The sequence below is a fragment of the Lagenorhynchus albirostris genome, chromosome 9 (genome assembly GCF_949774975.1).
Source record: "Lagenorhynchus albirostris chromosome 9, mLagAlb1.1, whole genome shotgun sequence".
NCBI classification, from domain to species: Eukaryota; Metazoa; Chordata; class Mammalia; order Artiodactyla; family Delphinidae; genus Lagenorhynchus; species Lagenorhynchus albirostris.
This window is the reverse complement of record NC_083103.1, coordinates 107,990,382-108,003,311: the sequence shown is the minus strand read 5'-3', so window position 1 is coordinate 108,003,311 and position 12,930 is coordinate 107,990,382. Positions and strand designations below refer to the sequence as shown.

Sequence of the window (12,930 nt, the reverse complement as noted above, 5' to 3'; positions counted from 1 at the left end):
GTTATTTCATTCTTTTTCATGGCTGAGTAATATTCCATTGTATATCCGTACCACATCTTCGTCCATTGCTCTGTCCATGGACATGTGGGTTGCTTCCATGTCTTGGCTATTGTGACTAGTGATGCAGTGAACACTGGGGTGCATGTATCTTTTCGAATTATGGTTTTCTTGCACAACATTTTTAATTGGTCCTGTAAACCCCCAATATGAGGGCTACAAAATTGTATGACCTGTTTCCTCGTCTGTCCACTAGGTGGTGCCCGTGTAGCACAGCAGTCTGGGTGATGGCCAGGTGGCTGGTGGGCTGTTTCAGGGGAGCTGGGCAGATGCTCTGGGCATGCAAGAAGGCAGGGGCCGGAGGGGTTTAGGGCAAGACGGTGACTACAGTGACGGGCCATGGAGATAGAGAAGGAAGTAAGGCAGAGATGGCTTGGTTTGGGAGAAAAAGGAGGAATTGAGGATCCAGAGGGCTCCCTGCAGGACACGTGAGGGGATGAGGGAGTCAGAAAGCTTCATGGGTCGGCAGGTGAGGGTGGGTTGTCCGACCTCAGAAGTGGGGGCCCTGATGTTGTGACACACAGTCCTGGTGGGGGGCGGTCCCTGAGTCGATGAAGCTGGGGGACCAGGAGGCTGTGTGGACACTGAAACGGCTCTGAGAGATTGTCCCAGGCCTTCTGGGCTGTTAGAACAAGTCCTACAGACTGGGCAGCCGATAAACAGCAGGAACTGCCCCTCTGCATTTGGAGGTGGAGAGTGTGAGGTGAGGCGCTTCCAGAGAGCAGACCTCTCACCCTGTCCTCACGGCACCATGTCTTCACGTGGCAGAAGGGAAGGAGGGACTCGGGCTTCGTTTATAAGACGCTCACCCCGTCGGTGAGAGCTCTGCCCTCGTGACCCAGTCACCTCCCAAAGGCCCTTCTCCTAATACCACCCCCTCGGGGGCTCGGTTTCCAACATAGGAATTCGGGGGGATACAAACTGGGATTCAGACCATAGCAGCGATGTTGGGGTTTGGAATGGAGAAAACCAGGAAGTACTTACCGAGTGGTCAAAACAGGCGCGTGGCAGGAGCGTCCAGAAGAAAGGCTGAGCCTCGTGTGAGCCTGGTGGAGGATGTGGTTTCTCACCAGCAGCCTGCCCAGGGCTTCAAGCCCACACCAGGGCTTGAACCCGTGTCCCCTGCATTGGCAGGTGGATTCTTAACCACTGTGCCACCAGGGAAGTCCCTAAACTGTGGAATTTATTTGTACAGTTGTTTAAGCTGGTTATTCACCAGGGTGCTTGCCCATCAGTCACCACCTGTACATGTTCTTGACCTAAAGTGAGTAGATGAGCATGTGACATCAAATGGAAGCCTAAAGCAGCCCGTCTTCTCGCAGAAGCATCGCTGGATTCTGTCTGGTTGTACGTATTCATAGGAATGACTTCCAAGTCTGGCAGCTGCGAAAACCCTTGAAGGGTTAACTGTCATCGGATACCTCAGGGGTGAAGCCAGGTTGTTTCTTGGGGATGTTTTTGCTTGTTTAGTGGTTTTCTCCATTCGTGGTCACTGCTGGTTTAGCAGAGTGACCCTGTCAGGAAAGCCCCTCCTCTGACCCTGTGGCCTCCGCCTCCAGCCTGCTTTCAGAGGCTGAGCAGGTTTGTGTGGAGTGGACTGAGGGCGCTTAACGGCGCTCAGGCCTCCTCCCCAGGGAACTCCCTTTGGTAGGTAGAGTTTTCGCTGTTCTGTGGTTGCAGGGTGTCAGGGTGAACAGTTGGAGGGTTGCTGTTGGCAGCAGGTCACATCACTATCGAGATCTCTGACCTGCCTCCTCTGACTCGTAGTGGGTGTGTGTGCTGTGAACAGACTGAGTTTATCCTGAGCTTGAAGGAGAGCATCGGGGGAAGGGGCTCTCCTGGGGTCCTGCGCATCCCAAGGCCAAGAGCAAAGTGCTCAGACTGTGCTTGTTGCTGCTCCTCCCCCCAGGAGCGGCGGGGCTCCTGTCGGGTGGAAGTTCCACTGAGCTTGAACAGATTGGTCTGGCCGGTGTGACCGGATCAGAGCCAGCCTCCACTGCCTCGGGTTGACCCCCGAGCGGAGGCCAGGCCTGGGCGTTCGCTCGCCTGTCCGCGTGTGCCTGCTTTGGGGTTGTGGGCACTGGGCCCTATGTGTCCCTCTGCAGCCTGGGTCGAGCGGCTGCCGCCTGTGGCAGGTCCTTGTCCTGCTGACCCAAACTAACCTCTTGTGCTTAATCCCGGTGCTCGAGAAGGTTCAGAGTTCAATTGGGGTGGGAGGGTGAGGTTCACTCGCGGTGGTCGTGGCCAGCGGGTCTGCCTGAAGGAGCGGTTTTGGCGGTGGGGTTGGGGGGAGTCCCACATGTGAGGTGTAGCTGAGTGACAGCGGCCTGTGAGCTTTGCAGGGAGAGCTGGTGGTGAGACCTGGGTTCACAGGGCAGGATGGGCCAAGGAGCCGAGTGACGGGAGTGCAGCTGTCGCCCACCCTCTCCACGGTCCCCTCTGTTGCAGGGTCTTGGTGTGACTTAGAGGCTGTCTCCCGGTAGCACACGGTCCCCTGTCCCCTTCTCCGCAGCACTGGCAAGTTCTGCCTGGCCCATCTCCTGCTGAAGAGGAACCCTGCCATGTTTTTCCAGCACTTCATCGAGTGCATCTTCCACTTCAGCAGCTACGAGAAGCATGAGAAGTACAACAGGTTCCCCCAGTCGGAGAGGTCAGCGCCACTGGGGCGGAGTGTGGGGAGGCGGGCAGCATCACCTCCTGGGCGTGCGGGTGGCTCCAGCTGCCGTTGGAAGTGAATTCCTCTCGGCCTCGCCCACGGGCAGTGCTCAGAGGGTCCTGTTCTGCCCTAGAGAGAAGCGGCTGTTCTCACTGAAGGGGAAGACAAACAAGGAGAAGCGGATGAAAATCTACAAGTTCCTTCTGGAGCACTTCACAGACGAGCAGCGGTTCAACATCACTTCCAAAATCTGCCTGAGCATCCTGGGTAGGACCGGCCGGCGTGGGGGATGAGACATGTGTGAAGGACCCAGCTCCCCTGCAGCCAGGGCCCCTTATGTCCTTGGCTGTCAGCTGTGCCGGCCGACGGACCACCGGCTGTGCATCCCCCCTTGCCCCGCCCCCGGCAGCGTCTCTCAGAAGCACATCTCTGCTTCCTCCAGCGTGCTTTGCCGACGGCGTCCTGCCCCTGGACATGGAAGCCAGCGAGCTGCTTTCGGACGCGTTCGAGGTGCTCAGCTCAAAGGAGATCAAGCTGCTGGCGATGAGGGCTAAACCGGACAAGGACCAGCTCGTGGAGGAGGAGGACCTGGCCCTGGCCAATGTGGTCATGCAGGAGGCGCAGAAGAAGCTCATCTCCCAGGTGAGTGTGCTACTCCCTGAAGGGGCCTGTGCGACCCCCGCCCCGAGTTCCGGGTGTCTGCCAAGGCCCCGCCTCATTCTTCCCATTGGCCTCAATGCTCACCTGGGGGGTGCTGTTCTCCACCTGTGCCTGTGGCTCCAGCGGCTGCCGCAAGCCTGGACCTGCGAGCCTGTGGCCTGGCTGTGCTGCGGGCATCTCAGGCAGAATTGGTCCTCTCTCCCTCCTGCGTGTCTCTCTCATCGTGGTTCCCGGGGGCTCTGTTGTGGAGAAGGGTACCTTTATCTGCCAAGTTACCCTAAAGGGAGCCTGAGTCTGGCAGGCTAGGCACACAGCGCTGCTTGGCCGGTGCGTGTGAGGATTGGGATTCGAACAACAGCTGTGGTGCTCACCAGGCCCAGGTTCTGGTACCGAGCCTGCATCGCCACCTGAGCCCTGAAGCCTTCTGAGCCCAAAGGAGTGGACTTTGGTCACATCCAGTGTGTCCCCAGGTCCTGTCCATTCATCCCACAAATCTGTCTGTCTCACGTTCCCACTAGCTCCACATTTATTTAATCTGTACCATTTCCATCTCGTTTCTTTTTGTTCTGGGCTGTGTACCGCCTTGCTGCCAGGGTAATCTTTCTTAAGTGCAGATTTGATCTTTTTATTCTCCTGCTTAAAATAGACTGAGGCAGAGAGGGGGAGCAGGGCACTTTTGGGGCCATGGATCGTGGGTGATTATCTAGATACAGTGTTGGTTACTCAGCATATACTTGTGCCAAAACTCGTTCATCTGTTCACATAACACGGGCAAATGTTGTGGTATGTAAGTTACACCTCATCAATGATATCTTTAATAAGTGGGTTGGTGGCTTCCTGTCATCTTCTGGATAAAATCCCAATTCTTCTTCAAGGCACACAGAACTCCTGTGTGCACAGCACGCCCTTCCCTCCACGCCTCCTCCCATCCCTCCAGTCCGCTGACTCTTGGCCTCTGTGGAGATGTGCTTTCCTGCCCTGTGCCTTTGTGTGCTGCCGTTTCTGCCCAAGGTGCCCTGTCCCACCCCGTCCTCCCCTGCTGCCACCCAATCCCTACACGTCCCCAGGGTTTTCCCTGATACACATCCCGCCCTGCTCCTTCCCTCTTAGGCATCCCTCTTCCAAAGTCCCTTAACACCTGCCACTTGTCACCTGGCCACACATTGTAACGCACAGCCTGGCCTAGAAGTAACTTGAAGGCAAGAGTTCTTGGCCTCATTTCTGTAGCCCTGGAGGTTAGCCTTGTGTCTGGTAGAGAGAAGGTGTTGGATGATATTTGTGGAGTGAATGCATTTAAGCCATTTTTTAAGGCTGTCCCTATACTTAGCCTCTGCTCAGACTCATCTTTATTAAATTATTTATTCCTTTAGTCTTTGCTCTCCTGTTTCAAGAACTCTGATAAGATTTTTTAGAAATGAGTGGATTACAAGTAAGGAACATATACTAGTGACTTTAAATGAGGAAAAGAATAATTTTTAGATTCAGAATGACAGTCTTGCATATGTGGGCTACTGTAATGAGTTATTTTTAATTCTAAGAGATTTAGTGCAGACCTTTGTGGTTAGTGATTGTTCTTGGTGAAGACTGCGAAGGCACTGTGTAAAATACCCAGCATGTTCTAAATGTGTGCAGAGTTACAGAGGGGGACACGCAAACCGTCTCCAGGCCCGGCCCCTCCCCACATCGCCCTCCCACCTGCAGGCACGCGATGTCCCCAGTCCCAGGGAGGATGTTGAAAGGAGGGGCCCGGCGAGGAGCCAGGGGTCCGTGGTGGGTTGTGGGGAGGTTTGGAGCTTGTGTCAAGTTCTTCATTCAGTTGTCCCTTGAGCATTGTAGGGGCTGGGGCACCGACACCCCGCTCTTCCCACGTAGTTGAAAATCTCTATAACTTACAGACTGGGGTTGTTCAAGGGTTAACTGTAATTCTAGTTTCTTTTTCTTGTTTAGAAATAAGAATAGTACTTGTCTGCATCCTGCTTTACAAAGCCCTCTGAGCGTTTTGAGGTAATGGTTTTACAGTCTCCCCGGCTGAGGTGGCGTTCCTCTCCAATCCCCAGAATCATATCAAAAATAAAAAGTAAACTTAGGTCGTGTATGAGATCGGCCACGCAGGCAGAACTAGGCTGAGGGAAAGTCTTTGTCTTTCAGAACTTTGTGCATCTCAAACAGTCTTCGTTTGTGTTACCACAGGTTCAGAAGAGGAATTTCATAGAAAATATTATTCCAATTATCATCTCCCTGAAGTCTGTACTAGAGAAGAATAAGATCCCAGCTCTGCGGGAACTCATGCAGTATCTCAGGGTAAAGTCGGCCTTGGGATTTGTGGTTGGTGCCACGCCCCTGTTGGTTACTCAGGGTGTCTTGCAGTCCTTACCGTGGGTGCATCTGCGCTCGGAGCTGTGCCCCAGGCCGGCCTCTGACTGGGGGGAAGACAGATTGACTCCGCAGGTTCCTCAGAAGCTGGTCCTGCCTTTTGCGGGCAGTTGAGTCTTGTGTCCTTGCTGACAATTACATTCAGTTTTGAAGCTTCTCAGCTGCGGCTACAAGCAGAGCCCTCGTCTTAGTTCACTCTCTGGGTTCCCAGTCGGGAGATGCTGCCCAGAGCAGTGGCTTCGGGGCGTCCTGATCCTGGTCTACGCAGTGGGGCACGCATACATGCAGAGCGGACATAAATGAGGCCTCAGGCCTCTCTGCAGAATCTTTCAATTAGAAAGAAATGCAGCATTTTTTTCCTTTTTGTTTACACTAGGCTATTTTCTTCCTCAAAAAATGCTAAGCATTTTTTTCCAAAAAGGGCGCTGAAAAAATTAGATTTAATAATGATTTTTCAAATATCTCTTTATCCTACAGAAGTGAAGGTGGGAAAGACAGGCTGACTGTGGAGAAAATGAGGACTTCAGGTCACTCATGTTTTTTTTGCCCTGCTAAACCTCAGAGGAATAAAAAGAGCTTAGGTCCTAGGTAGACTCCTTAAACACGTGAGGAAAGGAAGTCCCCGTTTCTGAGCACACACCGAGCACGGCCACACGGCTTTAACCGAGGAGGGTGGCATGGCTTCGTGTGGACCCCATCGGAGCAGCTCCCGCAGTCCTCTCCTCCACCTGGGAGCCCTGGGGCGGCTGGAGGACTGGGCGGGTCTCATCCCCTAATGTGGGGCCACAGTAGATCTTTTCTCCCTCCAACATGTTAGGGAAAATGGTTTCTTCCTTAAGGCAGAGAGGCTGGGTCCTGGCATCCGTCCTTAAGACCTGAGAGCATCCTCACCCTGATGTACTCATAGCCTCTGTCAGGATGTACAGATATCTGGCTCCGAGCCGCAGCTACCTCCCCTGAGAAAGCCAGTGTGGACAGCCCCCCGTGACTGGCTCCAGCCAGGACACTGTGTGTTGCCCGCTCCCCAGCCTCTGGCTGGGATTCCTGAGGGGCTGCCTCATGGCACCACAAGACCCTTTGAACTGGTGGTGACCCAGAGCCGAGCCAGGCTGCCCAGATACACCTCCACCCCCATCCAGCTGTCAGGGCAGTTCTGTGCCCTGTGACGGGCTGCTTTAGGCTAAGAATGTGGGATGCCGGGTTACCTGGCAGATATGTGGGAAGCGTCCAGGGGCTCAGGCCCCTGCTCGTGTGGTCAGTACAGTGCAGCCGGCACTTCCTGGGGAGATACCGTCAGGTTCACTGGTCGGTCGATGTAGTGGGAACCGCCTGGTCTCGGCATGTTCCTGTTATTGATGATGTCATGTGGGAGAGCTCATTCACTTATTCAAGAGAATGCTCATGGATGCCTTGGGTCTGTTTTAGGAGGTGATGCAGGATTACCGAGATGAAATCAAGGATTTCTTCGCGGTTGACAAGCAGCTGGCCTCAGAGCTCGAGTACGACATGAAACGGTACCAGGAGCAGCTGGCCCAGGAACAGGAGCTGGCGAGGCAGGCCGATGCAGACAGGGCGGCCGCGAGCACCCAGGGGGCGCAGGCCGGGCAGGTGAGTGGGCGGCCCCTCTCCATCTGCTCCCTGCCACCCGCCTCCCCAGCGTGTCCCAGCATGCACTTGTGAGCGCGGTCGTCTGAGCGAGGCCCTGGGGTGGCTGGAGGCCTGAGGGTGTCTCAGTGTTCCCGTGTCCCGTGGACAGCATCGCCAAGGGCCTTCTCTCCGTCGCCCCCGCCCATCTGGAAAGTCCTGAGTCCCGGTGTGGGGAACGTGCAAGTTCCTGGAGAGCGAGGACCCTGCTGAGGGTCCTTGCTCTTTGATGGCAGAGAACCTGGTCTCCCCCACAGCCCCCTTGGGGTGAGCTTCTCTCCCAGAATCCCTGAAAGCCCTGTGAGTGCCGTGCCAGGCAGCTGCTGGGGGCAGGGGTCTGAGACGGAACTGCTCAGAGGGTGTAAACATTTCTTGACGTTAAGTGTTGGAAGATACATAGTCTTAATTTCTCTTCTGCGACAGGTTGTTCCAAGTTTGGAAATGCCAGCTCCTGCTGGCCGAGAAAATGGCACCGTGGGCACCGCCGCCAGCCAGGCGTCCACATCCAGGCCCCATGCTGCCCACGCACCTCTGTCCCTGGACACTGGGCCACTGAAGAGGCTGGTGCCCAAAGCCAGGTGTGCAGGGCCGAGTCACCACGTCCCCAGAGGCACCTCCCAGGTCACCCTGAGCATTGTTCGCATGTTGGCGCAGATTGGGTCTGAGGGAGGATGAGGGCGCGTCTCGCCTCTGTGCTTCACTGGTGTCTTTGCGACAACAGGCCCATGTCGCCGAGCACCATCGCCATCCTGAATTCCGTCAAGAAGGCCGTGGAGTCGAGCGGCCGGAGCGTGGGGCTGCCACCCTTCACCATGTGTCCCGAGGGCCCAGGCGAGCCCACTGAGCGCGGTGAGTCCACCGAGTGGCTCCAGGGCTCTCGGAGACCCGGGCCCCCTTCTCCTTCCCCATCAAAGCATTTCTGTTTGTTGTCTTTAAACAAGGGACTTTGGGGACTTGGGGTCACAGGGAGTAAAACAATCCTGTTTATGATGGAAGATCTGGAGAATGGGGTGATGTGGAGACCCAGCCATAGCGGTGAGGTGTGTGTGTGGTTTTGTGTATGCAGTTGTGGTGGAGGCTGCGTGGCTTTGTAACTGTCGTGCACACAATCCCACGACCACAGCAACACGGGGAGGGCTTCCCGTCACCCTTCTGCCGTGCCTTGGCAGCCATGACGTGTTGCTCACCTGCCCATTCCTGGAAATGTAGGTTTTCTCAACGTTTTGAAACAAATCACATCACAAAGAACATCCTGGAACATACAGTCTTGTATGTGTGTGATCTTTAGGATTAACCCCCCTGAACGTCTTAACCTTTTGATGGTCAAACTGTCGTCTCCAGTTCCCCTCAGTGACATCCCTGCCGTGGCCCATGAGAGCCCAGGTCCTACAGAGAAACACTGGTTTCATAATTTTCCACTTTCTCTGCTGAGCTTTTTTTTTTTTTTTTTTGGCGGTACGCGGGCCTCTCACTGCTGTGGCCTCTCCCGTTGCGGAGTACAGGCTCCGGACGCGCAGGCTCAGCGGCCATGGCTCACGGGCCCAGCCGCTCTGTAGCATGTGGGATCTTCCCGGACTGGGGCACGAACCCGTGTCCCCTGCATCGGCAGGCGGACTCTCAACCACTGCGCCACCAGGGAAGCCCTCTGCTGAGCTTTATAGACCCAAAATTTTCATTTTCATTTCCACTTGTTTGAATCCCAGTGAGAAAAGGCCATTGTTTCTCGTGTTTGTCATTTATTTGTATCTTTCTGAATTACCTCTTTAAAAGAATACTTTATTTGGGACAATAAGTGTGTTGTGTAGTTTGCAAGTGTTTTTTCTCATTGGAATGTTTTGTCTCTGGGGCTGTTTGGGTTTTCGGGGAGGTAACGCTCTCCCATTTCATCCCAGTGTCCTCGCAGGGCTTGGAGCAGGAGTCCAGCGGAGCTCTTGACCTCATAACTAAACGGGCGATCAGCACCCCTGACCGTAAGTGGTTCGCGGGGACGAGCCGTTCTTCTGACTGCAGCAGGTACCGCGTGTGCGGGGGTCGCAGCAGAGCTGCTTCAGCCACGTCGCGGGGCATCAGGTCAGACTGGGCACAGCTGACCGCCGACCTCTTCCAGGTGCTTTTACACCTGGTGACTCCTCAGGTGGCCAACACCTCAGGTGGCCAACACCTCAGGCCACCCGCTTCAGGGGCCAGGCCTCAGCGCTCGCGGCACCGCGCGTCACTGCGGGCTGCTTGAGTGGGCTGAGGCCTCCCCTGCCGGCCGTGAGGAGAGCCTGTGTCCTCTCTCTCCCACTGGGAGGTTTTTCTAATGTCCCGTGCTTTCCTTCTATTTGAAAATAGAGGTGAGTTAGAAGTGTGTTTATTCCTATCACTTGTTTTATTTATAGCCTATTATCTCAAAACCCATAAAAACCATTGAGAAAATTACTGCAGTATGAAGAAACTCTGCCTGTCCAGAGTCTGTAGTATGTTTGCAAGGACCCGCCTGGCGTGGCCCATGGGCCTCTGCCCATCTCCCGCCACCTGCCCCTGGCTCTGCACCCCAGTGTGGGCAGTCCTCCCAAGGGTGCAGGAGCCCCGCTCTCCTGGCGTCCGCGTCCTGGGGCCCCTCCCCCAGCCATGACCCCTTCACTTCCAGAAGAAGCCCCGTTTGACCCTCAGAGTGGATGAGGTGCCCCTGGCACCACACTTGCAAGTCCTTCACCGTCCGTCTGGCTTTGGTTTGTAACTGTTTGCTCTCCACCACGTCTGGGGGTGCTGTCCGGGCCTGGACGGCGAGGGCTGCGAGCCAGCGGGACGAGAGGTCAGGTGGTGGCCGAGCTGGGCAAGGACTTGGGTGCTTCTCTCCGGCCCCACTGCTTTCTCGGCACTGGTCCTAGGTGTTATTACAGGAGGAGCGGAACACGCCGTTCCCCGTGGTGTCGAGGCCTCAGGGCATTGGGCCATCGTGCAGTCGTGCTCCATCAGCGGGCACTTACTGGGCACCTGCTGTGTTCTTGCGCCTTGCCTGGTGGTTCTGTTACCTGTGAGCTCTTAGAATACTTAACGGGTTAGAGATGATTTTCATCCGTCGTCCTGTGAAGGGAGATTAATGGATGAACAGAACTCCTACCCCACCCCTCCCCAGATGATGCCTGAATCGTGACAGCTTTTGTCATGAAGAGCAGGGGTAATTGGGGTCTAATGTTATATATGTAAAAAGTCACCCTTTTTCAAGCAGAAGAGAGCGGTGTATGCTCTGTGCTCCTGTCCTGGCGGTTTGGTGCCAGATGCTGTGGGAGGGAGTGCATTTCCCGTCCTCTGCTTGTCCCCCAGTCCCTGCTCTGCCCTGGCCGCACGTGCCCCTCACAGGAGGCCCGGCTGCTGCCACTCGCATTTGCACTGGAAGTGAGACTACTTCTCGAGTCTCTTGAATGTAAAATTCCTGGGGCTCTCTCCTCACACTGAACCAGAAAGAAATGCTGGAAGGTTGCCTCCTAGCTCTCCCTCCTCTGAGAATTACCAGATAACTTAAGAAGCCCACGTTCTGCCTTCTCTGGTTTATGTACCGGTTCTGTCATCACTTCTCAGGTGGGGTGACCATGGGGAAGTGGTCTCGGCTGCACTCGGTGTGGACATGGCATTTCTGCTGAGTGGAAATGAGGGATTTTCAGAGCCAGATTTTAACTGAAAATGGGGGGAGGCGGCGGGTAGCAAGTCCCTCTTAGGCTGTAAGTCAGTGGCGAAGGTGCTGCTGCCTGGACGTGCCAGGATATGCGGGGAGGGGGCTCAGAGCCCCCAGGGGCCCAGGGTCTGGACAGCAGCGGTGGAAACATACCCTGCTGCTGCCTGTTAAGGGGGCGCGAGAGGCTCCTGGGCCCACGGCACCAGGGATGCACTGACGCTAGCCAGCCACGGCGCAGGGGATGCCCAGAGCCTGGCCGTCCTGACGCGTGCGGTGACAGTGTGCCTACCAGGTACGGGGTGGGGGCGTCTTAGGGGCAGTGGGGGCCGGGCCCCCTGAGCACGGAGCCACCGGGGTGCACACGCGGATCTGGGCAGATTTGCCTCTGGGGATGGGGGGACCCAGGTAGTAAACGACAGTCGTGGTTCAGTGTTTTCAGCACTTACCTTGTACCGAGTACTGTGTTAAGGACTTAACACAAGTGATCTCATTCAAACCTGGCAGTTCTTCTCCGGGAGGTGCATGTGTTTCCCCTTTAGAGATTAAGAAACTCGAGGTTCCCAGAGTAGCTCACACAACCGGTGGGACACAGAGCCCAAGTCTGACCAAGGTGGGAGGGGAGGTGGCAGGCGAGGGGACATCCGGGGTAGCAGCAGGGCTGCAGTGACCAGAGGGAGGGAGGGAGGGAGGGAGCAGGGCAGCATCTTCAGGGGACTCTGGAGCAGTGACAGGAAGAGCAGGGGGCTCTGCAGGGGGATCTGAGCTGCGGGTGGGGCCTCAGGCACGACAAGTGGCTGTTGAGAAGCCAAGGCTGTACGCGCCGGTGCTCGGAGGGCGGTCAGGCCAGCGGTCTGGTCCTGCAGGGTGGCCCGATGATGGAGGCCGGGCTTGGGCACCGCGTGGGCCTGGGTGGACCCATAGCAAGACCCGCATCTGACCTTGCTCAGTTTCTCTCCCTGAAGGCCTTCACTAACCCTCCACTGACTCTCCCCTCCACCCAGGGACCATCCAGAATGTCACGTTTGGAGCGGGACTCAGCTACATCAGCTCACCCCGGACACCCTTTCCTGTCAGAGGCCACTCCCCCCCGGCCAGGTCCACGAGCCGTGCCGGCACTCCAGGAAGTCTGGGGGTGTCAGAGGCCCCGGGCCACGGGGACAACGTTCTTTGTCTGTCGCTGCCTGACATGCCGTAAGTTCCCTGGACCCCGCCCAGAGGTGTTCCCGTTGGGAGGTGGGGGGCTGTCCCACCCCAGGTGACACGCCTATTCCCCCCAGGCCCCCGCAGCCCCCGCAGTGGAACGTGACATCTCCCGCCAGAGGAAAGGACAGTGCAGCCCCCAGGAGGTCACGCCGCAAGGCCCCCCTGAAAACAGCCAACTGACCACCGTGCCCCTGGCCCCAGACGCTTCCACTGTGAGCAAAGGGCTCGCCTGTGAGTCCAGCGCCGCCCAGCTTTTCACCTGTGTGGTTGGTCAACCTTTTCAGTTTCTCCTTATGAAATGCCTGGTTAAAAAGTGTAAAATACTAGAGAAATGCCTTAAGCATTTAATACTGTAACTTTACTCCAGATGGAAGGAGGCTGCCAGAGGGCGGCTTCCCACTCTGCTTCTCCAGGGACCCTTGCTGGACTGGAGGTCCTGCTCTTGCAGAAAGGCCGCCTTCCCTGGCTTCTCGCCACCGTGGTTTGTGACCCTCTTTTCCCGACTTCTGCCAACCTGTGTCATGTGCTAATTGTGTGCAATAAACCGAAGAGATTTGTGAATTTAAAAAAACTTTGAAGATATCCAGTCCCTTCTCATAAGCGCTGTTCTGGTCCTTAAAGAACACAGTCCTGAGCTTTCTCTTCTATAGTCAAGCTTCTGGTAGCTGGTTTCAGTTCC

The 12,930-nt window shown here is 55.9% G+C and overlaps 1 protein-coding gene across 3 annotated transcripts in view; it reads left to right on the top strand.

Annotated features, from left to right (window-relative positions):
• Nucleotides 1-12,823, top strand: part of NCAPD3 (non-SMC condensin II complex subunit D3) — a 57,466-nt gene extending 44,643 nt beyond the window's left edge. For all 3 annotated transcript variants that reach the window (XM_060160811.1, XM_060160813.1, XM_060160814.1), the window contains 10 exons: nt 2,570-2,707; nt 2,847-2,980; nt 3,156-3,355; nt 5,564-5,674; nt 7,172-7,354; nt 7,814-7,968; nt 8,112-8,239; nt 9,283-9,360; nt 12,050-12,239; nt 12,326-12,823. In XM_060160811.1, the coding sequence (XP_060016794.1) occupies nt 2,570-2,707; nt 2,847-2,980; nt 3,156-3,355; nt 5,564-5,674; nt 7,172-7,354; nt 7,814-7,968; nt 8,112-8,239; nt 9,283-9,360; nt 12,050-12,239; nt 12,326-12,431 (1,423 nt within the window). In that variant the 3' untranslated portion in view covers nt 12,432-12,823. The remainder of the gene's footprint in view (nt 1-2,569; nt 2,708-2,846; nt 2,981-3,155; nt 3,356-5,563; nt 5,675-7,171; nt 7,355-7,813; nt 7,969-8,111; nt 8,240-9,282; nt 9,361-12,049; nt 12,240-12,325) is intronic.
• Nucleotides 12,824-12,930: the final 107 nt, after the last annotated feature.